Source organism: Saccostrea echinata, unplaced genomic scaffold (assembly GCF_033153115.1).
Source record: "Saccostrea echinata isolate AGI-Se365-2 ecotype Australia unplaced genomic scaffold, CSIRO_AGI_Sech_v1 ptg000012l, whole genome shotgun sequence".
Taxonomy (NCBI): Eukaryota; Metazoa; Mollusca; class Bivalvia; order Ostreida; family Ostreidae; genus Saccostrea; species Saccostrea echinata.
The window spans coordinates 2746523-2772393 of record NW_026889761.1 but is presented as its reverse complement, the minus strand read 5'-3'; the positions used below and the strand labels follow the sequence as shown (position 1 = coordinate 2772393).

Below are 25871 nucleotides of genomic sequence, written 5' to 3'. Positions count from 1 at the left end.
AACAGACTATTACAATTATTTCATATTATTTCTTTAACATGAATATATAAAATATATAATAAATTATTTTCTTTGTTGTTTTGCTTCTTTTACACTTTCTATATATGCACCTTTTGGTTCTTAATCACCTCTGCTTCGTGCTAGTTGGCTAGTGTCAGATGCAGATGCCATTTTCTTTCATTAAGAAGAAATAAATTTTAAACCAGAAATTCCGGAATGTATTGTATTAGAAGTATGTTTCCGATGATCGATTATGAAAAATTATAATCGATCATCAGAATCAGTAGCATTTTTTTGTCAACAATCGATGTTTTCTGATTATCGGTACAACACTAATGCAGACAGGTGCATCATTTGGACTTCATATTTGGTCAATTGTCATCTGTGAAGTTAATGATTTGCTTTCAACTAGGAGACAAGTTTTGAGGTCACTAGTTGTGCTAATGTAAACAAAAGAGCTCTTCTGTCTTCAACAAGTACCACCCAGCCAAAAGACTCAGCTTAAAACAAGTACCACCCTGCCATCAGACTCGGCTTAAAACAAGTACCACCCTGCCATCAGGCTCAGCTTAAAACAAGTACCACCCCTCCATCAGGCTCAGCTTAAAACAAGAACCACCCCACCTGCCATTTGGCTCTGCATAAAAGAAGAATCACCCCGCCATCAGTTTCAGCTTAAAACAAGAACCCCCCCCCCCCCCCCCCCAATCAGTCAATCAGACTAAGTTTAAAACAAGAACACCCCCCCCCCCCCATTAGACATTAGACTTAGCTTAGGCTGAGTCATCGAGACTTTGTCTTGTAATGTTACAGAAACACACATCACCAATCTTTTCGTTGAAATAGAAAATTTTTAAATGATGCAATGCATGTTGAGTAAAATTAATTTTTTGGAACTTGCATTTTGATGAGTTCTGAAATAATAAACTAAATTTAAACACATACTTGTTGCTACATGTTTCTCATCGTATATAATGTTCAGAAAAAATGCAGAAATGAATTCTAGAGAATACAGAAATGTTGAATTTCATGCATTATAAAACATGCTAGCACTGGTAAAAATCAGAATTGTTAATTAGAATCAGGAACATACCTGAATTTTATTTATGATACACCTCTCTTCTACCTGTCTGCTCTGCAGGTGTTTATATATACATGATATAAGTGATGAATTTACAAATTCTTACAGGGAAAATTGATGGGATTTCATGATACATTAAAAAAAAAAGAAATAAAAAAATTATAAAGAGATAAGGAAAATTTCTCCTTGTTTTCAATCTTTGAATGTGCATTTCTTGCATTTTTATAATGCTAAAGGGGGCAAAAAGTGTCCATATAAAATATATATATATTTTATTTTTAAAAATGTCAAAAATGCATTTGCATATTTTTCAAAAATGATTGTTAATAGTTGAATAGTTTTATCAATAGGTTGAATAGATTTTAAAAATTCTGTGTTTTTTTTTATACCAAAGGGGTTTTAATGAGATTGATGAATATATACATGTAATTTCAATAGTATTGACAAGTATTAGTAAGATATTTTCAGATAGAGATCTATTTATTCATTTTTTTTTAAAGATGAACAAAACTCAGTACAGTGTACCTTAGCTCCTAATATTTTGATGACCTAAGTGTAAAATCCAGACTTAATTCATGAGATGGAATGTTAAAAAGCCCAATAATTTGTCATACACATGACCCATTCAGTAGAATATTCTGTTAACACTGTGTAAATTTAATGGCAGTAATGATTTTTGCTCAGGGCTAACACTTTATTTCATTAATGAGAGCCATAATAATGTTTACAAAACAAAAAATATTGATAATTTCAAAGCCCTCAAATATTTGTCTGCATCACTCTCTGGGAGATTTATACAAGCTTTGAATCAATGGGAGGTCACTCAGACAGGAGAGTTATTGTTTTCAATAAATTAGATAATTCCTTATATCTGGAGAAGTTCGTTCACTCTCCTGGATAATTTAACTTGGGAATGGCCTGGAGTTTATTTGACTCCCAGTAGGTTATTATACAGGGTGAAGGGTGACTCATTCTTTGATATGTATGCCAGAGGCTCAAAGAATTACTTTATTATCCAAGGTACACACACCAACAATGATGAGGGAAAATAAGTTAAGTGTTTTAAATACAGAAACACATTTATCTGCACATTGTTTTAAGGTGTAACTTATTTTAATTTTTTTTGGTATAAAGCCAGAATTTCAGGACCTGCTGAATAATACTAAGTTATAAATGCAGTGCAGTATACATGTAGTCCTTTGTCTTTAGAGTGAAGGTTTTGTAGAAAGTTAAAATGATGTTAGGAAGAGTGGACAAGGCTGACACATGCTCCCCCATCACCATGTCTTATCCAGTGGAGCGTGACTCCACATTCCATCAGAATTTGTCATCTGTCATGGCCCATTATATTCCCTACTCTTCTAGTTGTTCAGTTTTAATTACGATTGATCAATGATTTTGGAGTTTAGGACTATAATATAATATAATATGCTGTTTTATAGGTTGATTAATTATAGGAACAGAATAGAAAGTAAAATTTGTGTCACCCCCTGTGTGTGTGTGTGTGTGTGTAAAAGAGAGAGAGAGAGAGAAACCTGAAGGCCAGTATTGCTACCTCTTTGGGGGTCATTCAGGAACAACTCATTACCATTCAATGAATGTCTTTTTTTTTTTTTATTTTTTAAAGATGTGAAAATCAATTATTAAGTCATTTGGAAAGAGTACTGTGTTGTCACTTAGAAAACGAGAAAAAAAAATATCAGCTTGACGACAGCTGAGTCATAGTGCAATGTCTTGGTTGGCAGCTAGTTCTTTGATTGACCTCTAGCTAAACACACTGTATTCCATCAATGTTCCTATCTTTCTTACACAGTGCAAGCTGGATTACAATGAAATTGGCATAATAAATAGATAATATCAGCTGAAGATTTGTTTGTACAAGTGAATATCAATTGTTGATTTGTGGTGTCATTTTGCCACTCTTTCTTAAACATGTTAAAATAAACTTGATATCACCTGTATATTTCATTTTGTAAGTTTTTGGAATGATTTGACTGCAAAGCTTTCTCTTCTCATTATTACACTGTTTTCTGATATCACTTGTTTAAATATTTGTATGTTTTAGAGTTTTATATATATATATATATCTTTTAGAATTAGAGTGTTTCAGTCATTATAATGGTCCTATTTGCTGATATCACCTGTATTTATATATATGTTTTAGAATTAGAGTTTTTCCATCATTATTATGGTCATATATATATTTGCTGATATCTCTGACGTCATTGTACTCCTATTTTCCGTCGTGTGTACCTTGTACCCCGAGTGTTTGAGGAGGTCCCAGTGACTCACCAGACGTCCAGACAGAATCCCAACGCTGACAATGATATCGACAAATTTAAAAAAAAGCAGTTTATTGAGATAAATTTTGTATGTAATATTTATGAACTCTAACATTCCTGGTTATTTAAATGTCTGCAGCTTGGAAAGAATTGTAATGTAGTAATACTGCAGCGTTTATTATTGGGAAGTATTTTGTTTGACGACAAGGGTACACGATCAATGATGCACCCACTGTTAGTTGTAACCAGGCTGATGTTGTTAAGGACAGATGAACTTAGGTCATCAGTCACAAAACAAGAGAAGAAGAAATGTTGTCAATAGACTTTCTACATGAAGTGTCATTGAAGGTTTTCCCATCAGTATGAGTTTAATGTTTATTGGAAACAGTGTCATCTGTGTACATCCCCTAGGTGTTTTTAACATTTGACTAAGTTCTTTTTTATGCATTTGATAAAATGCATCTATTGAGCTCCTGCTAATGAACAGTTGGGTACAGGTGTATGTCACATTAGCATAATTACCCAGCACCTTGATGTGAAAATACAGGACAGATGTGTCATAGCTTCATATAGATTCTTACAAAACTTATGGTGGAAAGTCATACACTATTAAAAAGTTAAATCCTTGAAAGAGAGGAGTTGTGAGTGCAGCATTAGGTCATACCCATATTAAACAAGTATTTATTTCATATGTTAGCCTATAAAATATCAGTTAGATATGAGAAAAGTCACTTTTTCAGGGACAAGAGAATTGTGAAAATTCATTGAGTGATCCCTGGATGATAATTGTATGATGATTCTTTGTAATTAGTCAAGGTCAGCTGAAATAAAGCTTCAGAGGTTTGTTGTAGTATTGGAATCAAAATAATTCATATAAAGATAAATAGTCCGATGCAGTTTCATTGGAATGGAGAAGGGGGTGTCATCAGGTTGTTTCTGTGTTTTGTTGACGTTTATGATAATTAACTGCTGTGGTAATTACAGCACGTCATCATCAGGAGGTGAGGTGTTCTGTTGTCTGTGTAGTACACACAGGTTGTTTATTTGATTGTTACTCACCAGTGTTTACAACGAGGGACGCAGGTGACCCACAAAGTATATCTTAACCCAGGGGTTAATTCCTAGACATTTTAATAACATCATACAAGTGACTGGAATAAACAACATTATTTATTTACGTATTACAAATTATGTAACAGGAAGGGAGAAAATGTATGAATGGACAGGGAATCAAACCTGGGACCCCTGCATCACTTTGAGTCAGGTGCTCTACCAACTGAGGTACCCAGGCCAATGTCCATGGCCCATAACCATTACTCTATGAACAGCTAGCTTTCATTCATCATGTGTTTTCAAGATGTTTCAATTTGTTTATCTAAGAGTGCATACTAATAGTACTAACAATAACTGATGCAAAAAATAATGTAGATCAGAATTAGCTCTTCCAAAAAAAAAAAAAAAACAACATAAAAAAAACAATCATGCAACATCTAGACCTGTACAGATTCAATATACACTTTATTAAAAAAAAATTGACATGAATGAAAGTGTTTTGTAATCTGCATGCACATAAGGTCAAATGTGCGGAAATGAAGTGGTTGATTAAAAAAAAAAGGGTGTTGGTTCTACGTTCATGACAAACCTTTTTGTAAACACATAGTTACTGTTTGTGGTGGTCATTTTGACATTATAAACAGTCCGTGGAGGGAACCTATAGACTTTTGTAATTTTAAAAAGTTGATTCATTATCCATACACAGTCAAACCTCGTTATCTCAAACTCGATGGGACCGAGAAAAAAACTTTGAGATATCCGAGGGTTTCGAGATATTGAGGGTAAAATACTTAAGATAAAGTGCTTAGGACTTCCAAATTCACTTCGACATATTCATGGAATTTGAGATATCTGTGTTCCAGATACCAAAGTTCAACTGTATATTAATCATTGATGAACATTTGATTGGTAAGAAAAAAAATTACAAGTTTATATACAAACAGAGATTCACTGAATTTCATTGTTGATGAGTCCTACATAAAATGATCACATCATCAATATTGCATCCAGCAGTGAGCTCAGGTTGGTTTTGGCCCTGTATCTGTAGTTGATTCAGGAAGCAATTCATAAAATAGTTGTGGGATATATAATAAGAGAACTCCCCATCCCATATATCATATACAGAACATCCCGGATATATCTTATGTGGTCAAGTAAATTATAAAGATCCTATGTGTTATCTGTGATTGGAATAACACATAGGAGTCATTATTTTAATGTTGTACAAAGTCAGTGATTTCTGTGTGTTCTTATCAGAGAAGTGTTTTCAGGAAGTGCATCTAATTGTGGACGATTCCTGGTGCCAAAAATAACATTCTCAATGGTGTCTTTGATTTCAGGATACTCAATAAATTAATTCACAAATATACATATAGTTATATAAAAAGAGAACTAAAGATGGTTTATGTGTCTCAATAAATTAAGTAACTAAATAAATGTTTGTGTATTAAGTTGAACCTGAGTTTTTCAGTCTCCACAACAGAATATAATGTCCTATCAGACTGTAAGAAAACCTGACGGAATTTGATGAGTGTCATAACCTGCATTGAGATCATCTCCTTCAAGTCCCCATTAATTACCAAACAGGATTTCTTTCTTTATTTGTCATGGAAATTAGCAAAGCCCTGTTAACTGTGTACAAGGAACTCAGTGGTAATTAAGTCAACAGCTCCTATTGACCAATCATATTAATTGTCCAATAAAATCAGCATATTCCCTCTTATCACCTAGCAACCAGAATCTGGTTGATCCTTTGGTACCACAATAAGACCATAAAGCATAGCTTGATTAGATTTCTGGGGTGTATTCATAAGTTTCATGACTCTGGGATTACGAATTTGTCATAACCGTATTAGTGTCATAGTACAGAGCTAGAACAAATGGTCAGTTATCATATTTGATTTCTGGGACATGGAGTGATTAGTCCATTCAACTTCAGTTCAACTTTATATTCCAACTTTTAATTCAACATAAAAGCATATTAAAGGTTAAAAGACAAAATTGCGAAATGTAATAAAATATAGTATCTTTACAATACATCGAAATCTTGATGACAAAATCATAAGAATCTTCTAATGTATTCAGAGAACTTGAGGGAAGTAGTTCAAATTAACATCATTTTTCCTGAATGAAGAAACATTTATTATAATACAGAGAAAAAGAAATTTGAATTACTGAATAATGGTTGAAATTTGTTGTTGTTGCAGATATTGCTCATTGACAGTCGGTCATTTCTGGAGTACAACGATTCACGTATTCAACAGTCTGTAAATCTCTGCTGCTCAAAACTTGTAAAACGGCGACTTCAACTGGACAAGGTAAAGTTTTCAACTGTTGATCAATTTAAGGAATGAAATTTAAGAGCTTCCAAATTAACTTATAAGTGAAGGACCAAACCCTCTCAAGGGGAGATAATTAAGAATTTTGGAAAATTAATCCCATCTCTCAAAAATTTTCTTCTCAAGAACCACTGGGCAAGAAAAGCTTAATGTATGTAAAAGCTTCATTACATAGTGTGGATTCAATTTTTTTTTTAATTCATGACCACTGGGGGTAGGTTGGAGCCACATTAGGTGATTAAAGTTTTACAAGGGAGTACATAGGATTTTTTTTAAATCTTCATCTTAAGAACCACTGGGCCAGAAAAGTTGAAACCTGTGTGAAAGCTTCATTACATAGTGTAGATTCAAGTTTCTTCAAACCATGACACCCAGGGGCTAAGGATGGGTCACAATGGGCAATCAAAGTTTTGCAAAGGAATATGTAGGAAAAAATCTGAAATAATCTTCTTCTTAAGAACAGTAAAAGCATGACTAGTCATATTTACTCCCCAGGAAGTGTAGATTATAGTTTGTTCAAACCACGACCCATGGGGATAGGGTGGGGCCACAATAGGTGTTCAAAGTTTTACATAGGAATATAGAAAAAAATCTTTAAAATATCTTCTTTTCAAGATCAACAAAGGCATGATTAGTCATATTGATATGAAAGTATTCAGTAGTGTAGATAAGAGTTTAAGCAATTCATGACTCTTAATGGGTAGGGTGAGGCTACAATTGGTGGTCAAAGTTTTACATAGGAAAAAACGTGCTGATGAAAAAAAAGCAAAGCCAATAGTGACTCAGTTGAGCATTGTGGCCAATGGGCCTCTTGTGAAATAAACTAAATTATGCTTAATATTCATAATCACGAAGTTAATATTTAACTAACAAATATTTACAAGTGCAAAATAGTGCAATGATGTAAACTTTGAATTAATTAATGTACATGTACAATTGTAAACACAGACAGTACCTTGAAGAAAAGGGTAGATTACTATTATAGTAAGTTATCACAATAATTAATGATGTTCAGTTTGATCAGAAAGAGATATTACATTGTGAAAAATATATATGTTTACCTGTGACTTCTAATTGTGGGTACTATCAATTTAAATTTTTTATTCTCTTGGTCTTAAAAGTCAAAGGATTATCACTTTACTATTAGAGAACTTCATACCCCCTTGACGTGAAATGAATCATTTCTCTGTGTACCTAATGCTTCGAGCAGTTTCTTGGCTTGATGAATGAGATTTCAAAGTTACTGATTACGCAAATTACAATGAAGAAACAAAAGTTCAGGATATTAAGCAATAAGTTTTACAGGAAGGGAGGAAGTCAGGATGGGAGATTTGTTTTTTAAATGGGATTTAAATCCTGGACAAACTTTGGGTATAAACAAAGTCTAAGCATGACATATATGTCTGTATGAGGTTATGCACAATGTGCTTATGATTCAGAGGGGATCAGTGTCTGACTACCTCAGGGGTCATGACCCCAGTAACCTGTCACACCGACACAAATAGTTCTTTATATCAGTCCAGTATATCATACTTTCGTGTAAAACTGTAAACAAGAACCGATTTGACCCACAGAGGCCTATGCATAAAGATCCAAGTTGATCAGCTCCACAGATTACCTGTTGATTTCTGTGTGAGATTTATGATTCTTATATGATTAACTGTTTTACTTTACTCGGAGTGTTCCTATGTGACCTAGGTGCTATACACCACTAAATATTTCTGAACTATTGTTTTGATGCCTTGGGAAGTATTATTTAACTACTGGAACAATTCCATCTGCATGGGGACAGCGGGAGATGTTAATGTTGAAGTTTAAGTTAAATTCAATATTTTCAATTGATAGAAGTTGAAATGAAATTGTGAACTTTTTAGTGATGGATTTTATATATAACCTGGTTTGCAGAAGGAATTGGACTCTATAGACAACTCAAAGTAAAACATTGATTTAAAGGTACTAACTGTAACATACAGAGAAGTAGGTGCCCCTCATAGATAAGTGTCAAATCCCTCAAGTTCTACCTGTCTAATTAAGGTGGTGTGATTATGATTCTGGCAGGTAATCCATTTTAATCCTTGTTAATTAGTTATATATAATCACAACCCCTACTTAACATCAGTCATATATAATCACAACCCCTACTTAACTTCATATATCATTTTGTGATGAAGTTTAAGATATATACCCTTATAGGCAGTTCTCATATTCCTGTCTCCTGAAGGACTTTAAAGTATTGTTTGTCTGTGCATGGGTTTAATTACAGAATCTTATCCTAAGACTGCAGAAGATTTAATTAAATAGAATTGACTTTGTCCATAATCAAGTTGTAGGTTAAACTTACGAAATATTTAATTCAAGAAATTACATTATTTGCAAGCCGTTACCATCCTAAAGCTCGAAGCATTTGTTAGCTGATTACAGAAAAATTTTACTGCAGAATTAAAATAAAATTCATCCATTCTAATGATTCAGTGAAATGAAATCAGCAACATCAAAAACACAGCTTTGTCTATGTGAAGGAATATTCCGTGAGAATGGTGACAAATGCTTCCTGAGAGTTTGGTTTTCTTCACTTGCTCCAAGACGATTGGATTTCTGTGAGTTAACGCTGAGTACACTGCCCTAGTTGTTTTTTACTAGTGATGATTCACCAGTTAATAGCTATTGTTTTCTTGGAGGAAACAGATTTTTAAAATTGAATCACAATTAAGAGGCAAAAATCGATAGAACTGCTGAGACTTAAATTGTGTTGTCTTCTTAAGTCTTTGAACTTTGGATTTTCTTCTTTAAATCCTTGGATTTTTTCTGACAAGTTCACAGTAGGAGGAGAAACATAGTTCAGGAAGTTGTCATGTAAATAAAATGGGGGAAATTCATTTAGATACTGTAAAATCACATAATTTCTAAGGGACAAATTTTCATGGTTTGAGGAAAAATGATTGGTCTGAGGGTACTTGATCCCTGGTTCAATAAGTGTTAAGTTGTAAGATATTTGAAATTTTACTTTGTGTATAGGACAGGAACAGCTAGTACTAGCTCCTGGGTCTCAGAGCTGTATCAAATTGTGAAATTTTCATATTTGTGAGTAGATTCAGTAGCTGGCTAGGATTGGGCCACAATAGGGAGATGAAGTTTTAAATGGTAATGTGAGGAAAAAATAGTCTTTTTAAAAATTTCTCCTCAAGGGTGGCAGACCCTATGACTGGTTCATTTATTTGGGGTGACCTTTAAGGCCTATTGGCCATATTATCATACAGGATAATTTATAATATTCCTTTGTGAGTAACAAATTAGGAATTATTACAAACATGTTAGTACAATGCTGTCCAGATTTAGTCTGAATCTGAATCAGCCAGCTTCCTGGAGGAAGCCAAGCTACATAAATCGTTATGTAACCGGTTGTTTTGACAGGTGATTGTCTCATATGTACTGTAAACCTTCCTCTAGATATATTAGGCACATGTTAGCTACTGTAAACTCAAGGTTAAGGTCAGGACACTTAATAGAGTGACGTATTTGTCATCATCACTCTAGCACCACACATTAATCAGCAGTGTTCCTAGTTATACCCCACGCAACAAGTTGCGTGAGGTATAATGTTTTTGACCCGTCCGTCAGTCAGTCAGTCAGTCAGTGTGTCAGTCAGTCAGTCAGTCAGTCAGTCCGTCAGTCCTGTTTTTTTGTCAGCGCAACTCCTCATAAACCGCTGCACAGAATTTCGTCAAACTTTGCAGATATTTAGGACACAATGTGTAGATGTGCATATTACCAGGAAATTTCGATTCCTTTATTTTTTCTGGGAATTTCGGCACTTTTCAACTTAGATTTTTGGCCATATCTTGAATATGGAGATGAACAGTTTATCAGCGCAACTCCTCATAAACCGCTGCACAGAATTTCGTCAAACTTTGCAGATATTTAGCACACAATGTATAGATGTGCATATTACCAGGAAATTCCGATTCCTTTATATTTTCTTGGAATTTCGGCACTTTTCAACTTAGATTTTTGGCCATATCTTCAATATAAAGATGAACAGTTTGTCAGCACAACTCCTCTTAAACCGCTGCACAGAATTTCGTCAAACTTTGCAGATATTTAGGACACAATGTGTAGATGTGCATATTACCAGGAAATTCCGATTCCATTATTTTTCTGGGAATTTCAGCACTTTTCAACTTAGATTTTGGGCCATATCTTGAATATAGAGATGAAGAGTTTGTCAGCGCAACTCCTCTTAAACCGCTGCACAGAATTTGGTCAAACTTTGCAGATATTTAGTACACAGTGTGTAGATGTGCATATTACCAGGAAATTCCGATTCCGTATTTTTCTGGGAATTTCGGCACTTTTCAACTTAGGTTTTTGGCCATATCTTGAATATAGAGGTGAACAGTTTGTCAGCACAACTCCTATTAAACCGCTGCATAGAATTTCGTCAAACTTTGCAGATATTTAGCACACAATGTATAGATGTGCATATTACCAGGAAATTCCGATTCCTTTATATTTTCTGGGAATTTCGGCACTTTTCAACTTAGATTTTTGGCCATATCTTCAATATAAAGATGAACAGTTTGTCAGCGCAACTCCTCTTAAACCGCTGCACAGAATTTGGTCAATCTCTGCAGATATTTAGTACACAGTGTGTAGATGTGCATATTACCAGGAAATTCTGATTCCATTATTTTTTCTGGGAATTTCGGCACTTTTCAACTTAGGTTTTTGGCCATATCTTGAATATAGAGATGAACAGTTTGTCAGCACAACTCCTCTTAAACTGCTGCACAGAATTTGGACAAACTTTGCAGATATTTAGTACACAGTGTGTAGATGTGCATATTACCAGGAAATTCCGATTCCATTATTTTTGCCTTAAGAGTTTTGCCTTTTATTGAAGAAACTTTCCAGCTAGGTAATAAGAAACTCCACTGGAATCAGCTTTTTATAATGAAATTCTATGTGAAATATTTTATGACCTTAAAAGACCCCTATTGATTTTGAGATCAAAATATTAATGGTTTAACACAAACACACACTCACACACACACCATCTTCGATAGTTCTCTCCCCCCCCCCCCCCCCCCCCCCTTCAAATTGGTGTGCTTTGCCTTAAATAATTTCATAAGTACAGTATATAAACAGATTCATATGACTACATCATAATTTTGTTTCCATCAATTATTAAAATGTGTAAACTGTCATGTGTTGGACATGGACTTACACTCATTAACAAATCGAAATCACTGAGGAATTTAAATAACAGTTTGTCAGCATAATTCCGGCACTGAATTTCCTGAAACTTTGTAGGTATTTCAGAATAATGTATAGATTTGTATATTACCAAGAAATTTTGATTCCATTATTTATCTAGAAACTTCAGCCCAGTTAAATTACATACAAAGATTTGAATGTCCTTATATGCAAGAAGTTTTGATGTGATGATTTTTTGCAAGTAATGCCCCTTTTTTGAATTATACTGTGTATTTAAAATGCACTGTGCCATTCATTACGTGTTGCATTGTCGAGTTTTGGGGAAGCGTGGGGTATGTGAGCTTGCTCACTTTTTCTTTCATTCTGTATATGTATACATTGAATAAATTGTAGGTTTAACTGCATTGATGCAAAATAAATAAAAGCCTACACACAGAAACAGCTTGTATTATAAGTGTCTGGTATCAATGACAGAGTGACATATGTTGACCTCTATCAATGAGGAAGCCACTGTTATGGTTTGTGTATATCCTGTATGATTGTACTGGTGTTATAATCCCAATGTCAGGACTCGGCTTGTCAGCCTCGTGCTATAATCCAAACATCGGGATGCAGAGGTCAGCTGAAATATTACACTAAGAATCAGCTGATATTGTCTGAGGTAATACATTGATCGACCCTTCAACAACAATCGTTGTAACCTAGGACAGGTGAAATATCTATTGATGTATATATTTCTCATTCCTTCCTTTGTTTTTATTCCTGTTGTGCTTCATTTTTAATTGTATTATATTGAATACCAGGTGAGAGATAAAAGACTCACTGCTTCAGGTGTAAACAGGTGTCTAGCTGAGATAGTTACCTGACAAAGAATCTGATTCAGAACTGTGTAGCTGTACACTACCACATGATTTTGATTCATAATTAGTTATGACATTTTTCCTCAATGGAATGTAGGAGGGACACGCTCCAATGATAAATTCTTTTACGGAATGCGACATTTAATTATATTCTGAAGTCAGATGTAACACATGTATTTGTAAGTGTGGCATGCTTATTGTTTAGGATATTTGGACAATTTTAAAATCAAACACCTAGACTCAGTCTATCAGCATCTCATGTTATTCATGTGTCATTGTAAAAAAAGATTCTGTGCTGCTGATGGACAAATCTTACATTTTTAGTGTGTCTCTGAGATTATCATATAGTATATCGTATGGCATGATACTCAGAGAACCAGTTTTTTTCTGGTTAGTTGGCAATTATGAAAATATTGTTTATTATATATCTAGTGTGTTAAATATATCTGTGCAAATAAGAAAAACTACTGTTTTTCATAATTATGGACAGTTTGAAATATATGCCTGTTGAAGTCAAGGAAAATTTAAATTTAATTTGGCCAAGAACAAAACAGATTTAAGGGATTTTAATTACTTGCTCTATACCCTAACTTCAGTGTTAATTTATTTCAGGTTCACATCAGAGACCTTGTGACCCAGACCTGCCATATTGACCTTGAGGAGTACTCGGATGTGATAGTGTACGACCAGTGTACCGAGTCTCCGGAACTCCTAACGCCAGACAACTTCCTGTCTATTCTACTGCGGAAACTAGTCATGTGTACAACTTTTAACAGTGTATCCCTCCTCAAAGGTAAGAAGACTTGTAGGTGTGGATCCAAAAACTCTTCTTACAAAGGCAAGGACTCAGAGGTGTGGATCTAAAAACTCTACATATAAAGTCAAGGACTCAGATGTGGTGGTTTCACAAATATTCATATGTAATTACTGTTTTAACTTTGTGAAGCTGTAAAAGATATACAGGTATTTTATATTTAGAAGAGAGACCTGTTTTCCGCTCAGTCTCCCTTTTTAGCTTAAAACTTGCACAGTTTCAAAACAGTACTCACAATATAGCATGGTGCACAGTCTTAAAGTGTCGGGAAAGGGGCAGAGTTTGTTAGGATTTCATAGGATGTAAGATCAGTAAGGAATTCCATAGGTGGATCTAAGATTAAGGATTTGATAGGTGGATCTAAGATATTAAAGAATTTCATAGGTGGATCTAGGATATTAAATAATTTCATAGGTGGATCTAAGATATTAAAGAATTTCATAGGTGGATCTAAGATATAGTAAGGAATTTCATTGTTGCTATAAAATTAAGGATTACAAAGATGGATCTAAGATTTAAAGATTAAAGATTTGAAGTGAGAATGGGTAGGGTATAGATACTGAAAAGTGACTTTTATAAAAATATCTAATTATGTGAATTCATCTAAATGTTTGGTTAAAAAAAATTCTAAATTACCAGTTATTATTGAAATAGGCAACAACAAAAAAACAAAAAAAAAAAACAAAAACAAACCAAAAAAAAAACCAAACAATAAAATAAAATAAATATGTGTTTCAGTTCATGCTGCAAACTTTTATTAATTAGTCAATTGTTTTGTAATTCTTGATGATCTGAACTTTGATTTTCTTTTGAAGTAATCCTTCAAAGAATTTACGAGATATTAAATATAAAGAAAATTCAATCATTAAATTTCTTTTAAAAAGTTATTATATTACTATTTTGTGTAAGAAGAAAAGTGATTATCCGTTGACTGCAGCAACACATTCCTTGACATAAATTTTAATGAGCATGAGTCACTCAGATTGTTTTGGAGCAGTTTAATTAAACACAGTCACGATGTATTCATTGTTAACTTCATACATTGTTTTTCTGGGGTTAAGATGACCTTGTGTGCCCTGAATTTTGTCACATGTCTTCATCATTATTTTCTAACTTTATTTGTTGTAATATTTTTGTTTTATCAGAGTCCCACAGGTAATTTGTGATGGAAAACAGAATTGTGGGAAAACACCACTGATTTTCTTATTGGTTTTATACCATTGATAATAAGGTCATTACTGGGTGAAATGCTGATAAAATTAATATCCATAGCTTAATTATGTGGTGACACAATCTACAAAAATAGAGAAATGATTAAAATTCTTCATGCTGTATATATGCAGACTAAATCAAGACTGATCCATAGAGCCATTTTACACCAGTCTCTGACTAACAACTAATCTTGGAAATGACTGAGACACCCTGTCACATTATACATAGTGGCCAATGTTAATCACCATATACGGCCTCTAATGGATTAAAATCAGCACTATCCCAACCAGGCATTGTACAGTCATCACAAATATTTGTCATATTAGTCCTCTATAAAGAATGCTCTTGTTTAAATGCTGTGTAATGTTTAATGTATTGCTTAATCTAGTCCTCTCTGGCCCTGAACTTACATAGACTTTAATAGTACAACACTTGGATTAGAGATTTCAGGTGAGAAACAGGTATATCGAGGTCAGACCACAGGCATGTGTGCCAACCACAGCAGGATTGATCCTTAAACTTTGTAGACCCCAAAGTTCAGCAGGCTGAACAGATGGTTGCCTCCAAAGGTCGTGACATAACATTGTAATATAATCCTTATCTTATAGTCACATGTTTTCTCTGAGGATCCTGAGTAAGAAATTTTGGGTTTTCCCCTAGCTATTAATAGATAAGTGGGCTTAGGAAGTTCCAGATTGTCCTGAATTTTACCTTTAATGATTTTCAAAGCTGTGGTTTTAAATGCCCAATATCCTCTAAGTTGGGAATTTTATATATTATAAATATAAAATGTAAATTCCACCACTGTTAAAAATTAGAACCCTCTAAGTTTGTGTCAAAGGATGAAGATCGTATGCCCTATCATGTCAGTAGATAAAGGTAACTAAAGGAAACTAGGTCATCTACAGAGGGTAGAATTCCTTAAATCTCTGTGTGGGTTATGTAATATCTGGTGTATATCTTAATCTCTAGTCTGATTCTAACCATTGTAAGAAAGAACTTAAAGGGGGTAAAATGCACCACGGGGTATATAGGCATCCAGTTCAAATTCTCACCTTGAGTTTGAAGTTTTCATGTGTAGTATTGGCAGTACAAGGACATTACCTATTGTATTGGGCTGATACTTTTGACAGTGATGAAGTTTATTGTATTTCTTTGGATTTGCTAAAGCCCTTTGTCACTGTGTGTGTGTTTGTGAGTCATAGCCCATTAACTAGTCCCCAGTTACCTGGTATCCATCACAATTTGAGGATACAGAGATATCGTGCTGTGGGAACATTCTGGGAAGGAATATCTCCGAACATAGTTTTTATAAACACACTAGGTGACATGCCTGTGTAACATTATACTGGATGTCCCCCCCCCCCCCCCCCCCTAAGGTTTTTAATTTCCTTTCATCATTAACATCTTAATTCCATGACCAAAAGTCATACCCAAATATAGGATAAATTTGTATTGTAGGCACAAAGTTAGAATAGGCTCTTTATACTGACTAAAAGTCATTCCCAAATAAAGGATTAATTTGTATTGTAGGAGCAAAGTCAGAATAGGCTCTTTATACTGACGTATTTTAATTATTATTGATGGGGAGGGGGGATTACAAATTTCTCCTTTTGTACCTCATCTTTATCATGTTTATAGAAATTTGCAAGAGAAGCTTTGTGTAATTTTTTATGTGGTGCTACTAAGTCAGGGTCTTTTACAGTATTTCACATACAATATATCAGTGTTTGGGTGCTGTGACATTTTAGAAGTTTCGTTGATTTCAATACATAAAATGACCCTCAAAGTGAATTCCCTGGTCCATCTGGTAGCAGCCATGATCATTAATCAGGAAACAAATTTTAGTCTGAGAAGTTAATCATAAATTGTGTGATGGCTGTGTTGAACTGTGCTTCATTTGAGGGTTGTTATGCATCCAGTTGATTATCATTTGAGGGTTGTTAAGCATTCAGTTGATCATCATTTTAGGGTTGTTAAGCATTCAGTTGGTCATCATTTTAAGGTTTTTAAACATTCAGTTGATCATCATTTGAGGGTTGTTAAGCATCCAGTTGATCATCATTTGAGGGTTGTTTGATCATCATTTGAGGGTTGTTATTAGCATCCAGTTGACCATCATTTTAGGGCTGTTAAGCATCAAGTTGATCATCATTTGAAGGTTGTTAAGCATTCAGTTGACCATCATTTGAGGGATGTTAAGCATCCAGTTGACCATCATTTGAGGGTTGTTAAGCACCCAGTTGTTCATCATTTGAGGGTTGTTAAACATCCAGTTGACCATCATTTGAAGGTTGTTGAGCACCAGTTGACCATCATTTGAGGGTTGTTGAGCACCAGTTGACCATTATTTGAAGGTTGTTAAGCAACCAGTTGACCATCATTTGAGGGTTATTGAGCACCAGTTGACCATCATTTGAAGGTTGTTAAGCAACCAGTTGACCATCATTTGAGGGTTGTTAAGCACCCAGTTGACCATCATTTGAAGGTTGTTGAGCACCGGTTGACCGTCATTTGAAGGTTGTTGAGCACCAGTTGACTGTCATTTGAAGGTTGTTGAGCACCAGTTCACCGTCATTTGAAGGTTGTTCAGATCCAAGTCCGGGTGGACCCCTACCCTCCTGGAGCGGTGGTCACAAATGTAAGATATTCACCTGATGGAGCTGTTTTCTGACTATGAGTGAAATTAGACATGTATAGCAGTCATATACATTAAACACAACCACAAATTGGTATTAGTCATAAGGGTAAGAAGGTGAACTGTTAGCTTTGTGTCTTTGATTTAATCAATAGGTTAATGATTGACGATAATTAAACTCTAGAGATACTGTCAGGAATATGAACGCTTTATGATTCTAGAGGGGGGAGGTCAAGGACCAGTTCCCTACTATTCTGTCAGCTGATGGTCAGTTTATGAGGGTTTTAGTTGGTCCTGGAATCACCAGGCTCCCAGCAGGGCTTTATAAGTCACTGAAGCAGAAAGTAGAAGATAACAGTATGATCTGGATTATTTATGAAATCCATAAGTACTTATATGTATAGGTGGTGTGATGGTTTTATCACTTTGTTGAAGAGAGTGGATTTAAACCTTAGGGGAAACAGACTGGGAATAAAACCATTGACTTTATCAGATATAGAAGCTGAAGGAATTTTTTATCTGTTTTATCAATTGATTTTTTTTTTTTTTTTACATCAAATTAGTATCAAAATGATGTCTATGTATGTGATTAACAAAAAAATGATCAAAATTAATAATTAGAAAATAGTAGCTTGTAGTGCATGATCTTTATGTTTTGTAAGATGAGTTAAAAGAGAAACAATTTTTAAAAAGTTATATTTTGGGTGTTTTTTCATTATTGAGTTATAGTAAATATATGAAGATCGAGATACAAATTCTTGTGACCTTGTGTATTCATGAGTAACCTTGCTGCAGAACTGGAGATTTTTTTTTACAAGTTGAAGCGGTTGTGAAGCCCTTTAAGATTTGGCATTATTAGACAAACATCTTATCACAAGGAACCACTTGCACTGAAGTCTTGGTTTCATTCCCTTTGTAACTGCAGGTGACCTAAATGCTGCAGACTGCAGTTTTTATTCACTGCAGCACATTAGTTGAAAAACAAACAAAAGCTCTTCAAGAATTGTATGATTCAAAGAAAGGGGGGAGGGGTTGTTAAGCAGAATCTAAGTGCAGGAACTGGAGTTTGATATGTATTGGAGGGTACTACTTATTACCAGTCATTGAAATTGCATCTGTAACAAGTGTTTGTATGCTAGTACAAGTGTACTAGACAATTCAGAAACATGCTCATTATGAACCCCATAACATTTTGGATAAAGTTTAGATAAAGGGTGATAGGTGCAGTTTAGGGGAGATTTCAGAGGTATAAGATCTCTGAGTGATGCATATATTGTTTCCAAGTCTTTCTTCAGAGACTGTAATATAGGGCACCTGCAGCTTTACCTCCCTACTGAGCTAAAATCTGCTCTAGCCCTGATAAGAAAATATTTATCTAGCTCACCATTCATTCAGGATTACACCTCGTGCTAGTTATGTAATGCCTGTCTAAAACAAGCAGACAAAATATGCAGGAGTTCCTGAAGGTCATTTAAGGCCGTAGATCCCCTGGGGTGTGCATGGTCCTCTAGTGAAAGGAGCTGGATCATATTCTTTGAAGAGCTTAGCATGATATTCTCATTTGTAGAAAACAATGCATAAATTTCAGCATTAATGTGACCTCTACTTTATATATGGTATTTTAATTAGTGCGGACATCTACAGTCATTTCCTGCTATATGTTCATCATGAGATTTTGTAATCTAATTAATAGGATGTTATTGATTACAAAATAAAAGTACAGCAATTAATTACATCTAAAAGTATGACACATATTAAAATGAAGTTATTGTTAATTAATTTTTGCTACAAAGGGATCATCCGTACTATTGCGTTTTAAATCACTGAAAGTTTGAAGTAAATAGTGTCTGTACAATACAAACGCTGCGTGAGAGGCAGTGTTACATAATTAATGTAGCTCTCTGCTCCCTTTGTCAGGGCCTCAATCCACAGTAGTGAATGAGTCATTCCATAACACAGCATATTGATCCAACACAAACAAAAAAAATGGGATCTCTTCAGTACCCTGGGAGAATTCAGGGTCAGAGTAATGGGTAGGCCACCAGCGTGGGGACAGTTGAAGGATTTCTGGGGATCTTAATGGTTAACCTAATCTGATTATCAGTGAAAGGACACTGGCAGTAGTCGCAGGAATTATTATGCTAAGTCACTCCGTGAGATTAAGGCGCATTACATACATGTATTAGTAATTTATTAAGAAGTGACGTCAATATTAGCAGAAGAAAAAAAAAATCAGCTGTGAAGTTTAATGCAGCGATTGTTGATTTTGGTTCTTTTGTTGTGTATTGAGGATGTGAATCTTGTGAGAGAGTTTCGGGGACTGTGAGTTGATACCTCCCTCGATTCAGTTACTTCCTCCGTGGACTGAGAGGACACTGTGTCACTAATGAATTACTCTATGTTCCAAATTAAAGGAACCTGGTTGTGGATTTTTTATTTTTAGTTACTGTCCAATTGTGAATTGAAAAATAGAAATGTCACTTAATAAATAATCTGCCTATAATATTTGGAATGGATGTTTTATCACCAATGAAAGGTAGCTTAAATGTTTTGTGGTTTTTATTTTATTTATTTATTTCGTTAGTTTTTGTTATTCTAAGTCTACAAAAATAATTTATAGAATTTACTTTGTTGTTATTTAATTTGACTTTTTGATATAATTATTTTGTAATTAAAATAGAAAAAATGTTGTACCCTATTTATTATATTGACATGCACTCAAAAAGCTTAAACAGTTCACCAGAAATAGGATTTTGTCTTGCTTTATTTTTAATAATTTTGTCAGCATCTTTAACATTTACTTTCTGTTTTACAGGTGGTTACTTGGCATTCCAAGCCATGCATCCCTCTCTGTGTGAGAACAAGTCCAGCAACAACTACAAATGTACCCCCCTCACCTCCCTCTCGCAGCCCTGCATGCCCGTGGCCAACATCGGCCCCACACGGATCCTTCCATTCCTTTATCTCGGATCACACAGAGACGCCATGTCTCAGGAAACTATACAGGTTAGTTTTGTATCTCAGATGCCATGTCTCAGGAAACTATACAGGTCAGTTTTGTATCTCAGATCCCATATCTTAGGAAACTATACAGGTCAGTAGACATTTTCACAAAAAATCTCAAGTTTTTGCGTAAGATTTTAACTTAAGAATCTCTTACGACAAATCTTAAGTGCTTTTCACGAACGCATTCGTAGCAGATTGAACTTAAGATTTTACTTACGACAGACTTCATACCTAGCAACGACTTCAATATGCTTTATAATCCTTAAATAAGTGGGTGAAAATAAAACTAAAACTTAGTTTTCAACATTTGTCAGCATAACAAACATTATTGACAATAAATATCGAAAGCAATTGTTTGTGAAGCAAGGAATTAGTTAAAAATCTGACGTCACAATCACAAGTCTGACGTAAAAGTAGGTCATACGAAAATCTTAAGTGAAACTTACATCGTAAATATTTTGTAGTGTATTTTATCTAATTTTTCGACAATGATTGTGAAAAAATATAAAATATTATTGTAAGTTGCTTTACAACGTTCAATTTAACGTGTATTTTGGTTTTTGCGATTATATTTTTACAATAAAATCGGTTTTAAAATACTTAAGAGAGGGTTGGGGCTCTCGTAAAGTTACGACAGATTTTGCACTTACGATTTTCTTAAGAATTTTTGTGAAAATGATTTTTATCATAAGTTTTCACTTAAGATAAAAATATGTCGTAAGATTTTTTGTGAAAAGGGCTACAGTTTTCTATCTCAGCTCACACAGAGATGCCATGTCTCAGGAAACTATACAGGTCAGTTTTCTATCTCAGATCTCATATCTCAGGAAACTATACAGGTCAGTTTTCTATCTCAGATCCCATATCTCAGGAAACTATACAGGTCAGTTTTCTATCTCAGATCCCATATCTTAGGAAACTATACAGGTCAGTTTTCTATCTCAGCTCACACAGAGATGTCATGTCTCAGGAAACTATACAGGTCAGTTTTCTATCTCAGATCTCATATCTCAGGAAACTATACAGGTCAGTTTTCTATCTCAGATCCCATATCTCAGGAAACTATACAGGTCAGTTTTCTATCTCAGATCCCATATCTCAGGAAACTATACAGGTCAGTTTTCTATCTCAGCTCACACAGAGATGTCATGTCTCAGGAAACTATACAGGTCAGTTTTCTATCTCAGATGCCATATCTTAGGAAACTATACAGGTCAGTTTTCTATCTCAGCTCACACAGAGATGTCATGTCTCAGGAAACTATACAGGTCAGTTTTCTATCTCAGATGCCATGTCTCAGGAAACTATACAGGTCAGTTTTCTACTCTCAGTGGAAAAATGTGTCCCTTAATTAAACTCAGCAGTACAGTTCTTGATTGAACCTTGTTGCCTCAAACCATAAAAGTCTCTTCTTAATATTTTTTTCTTTTTAAAGTAGTTCTAAAAAACTCTGTTAAATATACAGATCATCTGTTACAAAGTAAGATTATCTTGAACCAATTATGATACAGGTCAGTGGTCATCCTCTACTACACAGTTGTGTCCCCTTTTTCCTTATAAATCAGTTATTTCCCTTTGTTAGAGCTCTATATCTCCTTCAGTTGACTTCTTTAGTTAGAGAACCATGTTTCCTTAAACTGCGAAAATTCAGTTTTTTCCCTTTATTAGGGTATATTGTCCCCTTAAGAAAGAGCCATACTCGGGTTATTTTCTGAGGACAATTTTTCCAGCTTTATAATAAACATTATTTAACTAACTCACTTAAAACATATTTAATGGGAAAAAAGCCATTGTTGTCGTATTATTTTTTTAGCAGTGCCACTTAAAGTCAGGGGTACAGTCTGACCCTGCTGTGGCAAAATCAGCTTCAGATAAATTTATCGTGAGCTATATATAAAACAGAAGAAACAAGGAGAGAATCATATATAATTAATTTGACTTAAATGATACATTACTATAAATATTTTTTATAGATTTATTTTTGTTAAAATGTTGAAAAAAATCAAAAAAATTAAAGTCATATACTCTACATCGATGATGCAGTATACCCTAGCTGTACATTCCTGTATAGTTTATCAATTTTCACACATGTAAATGTTTTAATTTCAAATATGTTAGTAAATCTCTGAGAAAAATCCAAACAGCTAGGGAAAATATGTTATTGAGCTTACAAATATGTTTCTTTAAATATATGTTTTAATTGCATCTATTAAAGAGGAATGTTTGTTTTAACTTCTAAATTATAAAATATTGACTTTTTTGCATTAAGTCTCTTTTTTTTATGAATGTTATTTCTAAGTAGAGAAATTGAAAAATTTTAAATAATCAATTGTATACATTTGTCTATTTTTTCAAAAAATCAAATCTTGCCAAAGTTTTTAGCCTGTGACAAGACAGTCCTAAAGCACTTTGACACAGATCAAAATCTCATTACATGTATAAGGATAGTGTGCATTCTTTGCACAACTTCGAAAACACATAGCCAGTTTTTTTTTCCCACCTGTATTTTAAAAGCAGCCATTTTCAATCATTTTGGGAAGAATTTTATTTTGAAAACAATTGGGAAAATATAGTTAAATTTTGAAAATTTTAAACTCTGTACGACAGGAGTGGGTTTACAATTTGACATCAGATGAGTATAAGGATTCACTTTTAGTCACAAGTTTAAGTTCTTTCCCTTTAGATAAGGAACCAAGTTTCCTTAACTATAACTGGACAGTTTTTTTCCCTGTTGCCTTAGCAATGATGGTCAATACTTTCCCTTAATCAGAGTATATTATCTCCCTAATGTAAAGTACCAAAGATTATATGTATTGTGATGATATAGATAAGTTCAACAGAGTTAACAAGACAAGATATGACACTGCTTTTTGTGTGTCTCTTTCTGACAACTCTCAGAAGTGACATACACTACTGCTGGTATCCTGATTATTTGAAGTTTTATAAAGAAAGAAATGAGGAGGATTTTCAAAGAGAAATTTTTTATGTAAAGGACTAATGCTGCAAAAACTTCAATAACAGAATCTATATAGAAATTTTTAAAAGAGAAAAAATTGCTATTTTTCACAATTCAGTATCATAATGTTTTTCTTTAGCATGTTTAGTGTGAATAATTGTTAATGAATGATTCATAAATACCCAGAAATGAATGAATAAAAAATAAGTTCTCTGAAGAAGAGATTATTTGATACTGGTAAATAATTAAATAGAATTTTATAAAAATCAGTAATCATTACATTTAACTGTGAATAATAGGAATGAGCTTGTAGGTGGGTGAATGGTATTGTCCATACCATTGTCCATATTTACTAAATCAGAGAGTTTGTAAATGATGAAGGATATTAGATGACTGGTGTAGTTTGCTGTTTCAGATCACAATATACTGTTGACAAGGTATTGGGTAGATACAAGGATTTATATGTAACAGTAGCTCTGTACCTAAACAAATCAATACACTGGCTCTCACATATTGAAAGTGATCAATGTATAAAACAGCTCATCTGTCATAGGAAAGCTTGACTAATTGTAACGGTGTCAATTGATGCAGGAAGGCATTGTCCAATGAAAAAGAGGCCACTGATCTCTAGTAATTAGCCCTCGATTTATTAATAAATAAAATGATCAATTTACGAGGAGGCGGCAGTTTTTTTTTTCAACACTCAATAATTAATTACACAGGGGATACAAGTGAAAGAGATAACTGTTAACATTTAAATGAAATTTTACTTTGTTTACTTAGTGTGAAAATTAGTATGAAATAGACATTTAAAGTTTTTAAATAAAAATCCTATTATCAAAGACAGTATTTTTCTTTCACAAATAATTTAATTTTTTAACTTCCATATTTTAAGTGTTTTGTCATTGACGACAAGAAAAATAAGTTGTTCAAGCAGTTCCACGAGATTAACAATTGTTACAGACATGACAGATCAGAAAATGCATGTAAATTTTTGGGATTGAAATTTTAAAAGATATTTTACCAGCCTATTTAAGAATAACAGTGAGATTTATATAATGACGGAGGGCTGTCTGTGAGAATAATGAATGGCAGTACAGTTGGTACCGTTAGCTGTTTGTTTGGCGTGTTGTACTAGTTGATGACCCTGTTCTTTAGGAAATAACTAACGTAATCAAGCCATCATCATATAATGCTTCTCTGTGACAGAATGTAAACACATATTACTCATCCGTCAATCCCCATGTTTTTTAAATATCTTGATCTCTATTACAGTTTTATGTGAATTTTTGATGACGTAGAATTTATAAGGAAGTTTATTGGAACATGAAAACTGTTTGTTGTTGAACTGTACAAAGAATTAGTCATTGTTTTATTTCCATCTGTTATTTGGTCAAGTGATTTCATTGTAATAAGAGTTATATATAGCAGTATATATTTCTGGCACCTCACTGCATTGGTTAAACTTACAGAGTGCTTTGTTCTTAACTTCAAATCTAAAAATAATTTAATTGTAAGCACCCCTAGATTTGGTTATTTTACATGTTATTGTAAAACTTCAGACAGATTTAAGATTTAAAAAAAAAAATACTGTAATTGAGGAAATAGCATGTAGAAACATTTAAAACCTTTTTTTTTTAATGAATTAAATGTGCATGAATATGATTGGCCACTTGAAATGTTTTTACTTTTTTTCGTTCTCTTGCTTATAGAGACTTTGCATTTATGTCTTCAAAGAGCTATATGTAATAAGTGTCTCAAATGGCCCCTAAAAATGAATATCTTGATTTTACTGTATATATAGGTTTACTTTGTACAGCTATACATGTGTTGTTTATTCGTTTTCATATATATTTAAGAGTATAAATGTTGTCCTTGATGTGTTTTACAGATTAATGACATATCCTATGTCCTCAATGTCAGCATCACCTGTCCCAAGTCTCCATACGTACAGGACGGGCATTTCCATCGCATTCCAGTCAACGACAACTACAGTGCTAAGCTGTTACCATTCTTCCATCAAGCATTCCAATTTATAGGTAAATCACAAAATTAGGTCATGATAGGTCAATAGATAGGTAATAAAAGCACCATAAGTAGGTCACAACATGACTGGAATTAATGCACAGTTACTAAAAGTGGATCAATATAGATTAATAAATAGGTCATAGCAATTCCATAAGTAGGTCATAACATGACTGGATTTAATTCATAGGTAGCTCACAATTACCAAAACTAGGCCTTGATTGTACCAAAAGTAGGTCATGACAATCCTATAAGTAGGTCACATGACCAGATTCAATTCAGGAAAATCACACAATTTCTAAAGTATGTCATGATTGAACTAGAAATGTGTCACTTAAAATGGTGGATTAATTCATAGGATAAAAGTCATGGGGTAATGACTAACAACCTA

At 33.8% G+C, this 25871-nt stretch overlaps 1 protein-coding gene across 6 annotated transcripts in view; it reads left to right on the top strand.

The window, feature by feature from the left end:
• Window positions 1–25871, top strand: part of LOC133185179 (uncharacterized) — a 54033-nt gene that overhangs the window by 4616 nt on the left and 23546 nt on the right. For 4 of the 6 annotated variants that reach the window (XM_061320253.1, XM_061320251.1, XM_061320252.1 and 1 more), the window contains exons 3-6: window positions 6624–6734; window positions 13442–13622; window positions 20309–20499; window positions 25347–25494. In XM_061320253.1, coding sequence (XP_061176237.1) covers window positions 6624–6734; window positions 13442–13622; window positions 20309–20499; window positions 25347–25494 — 631 coding nt within the window. Of the gene's footprint in view, window positions 1–6623; window positions 6735–13441; window positions 13623–19920; window positions 20030–20308; window positions 20500–21760; window positions 21812–25346; window positions 25495–25871 lie in introns of those variants that run through there. The other 2 variants (XM_061320254.1, XM_061320255.1) reach the window with 2 other exon arrangements.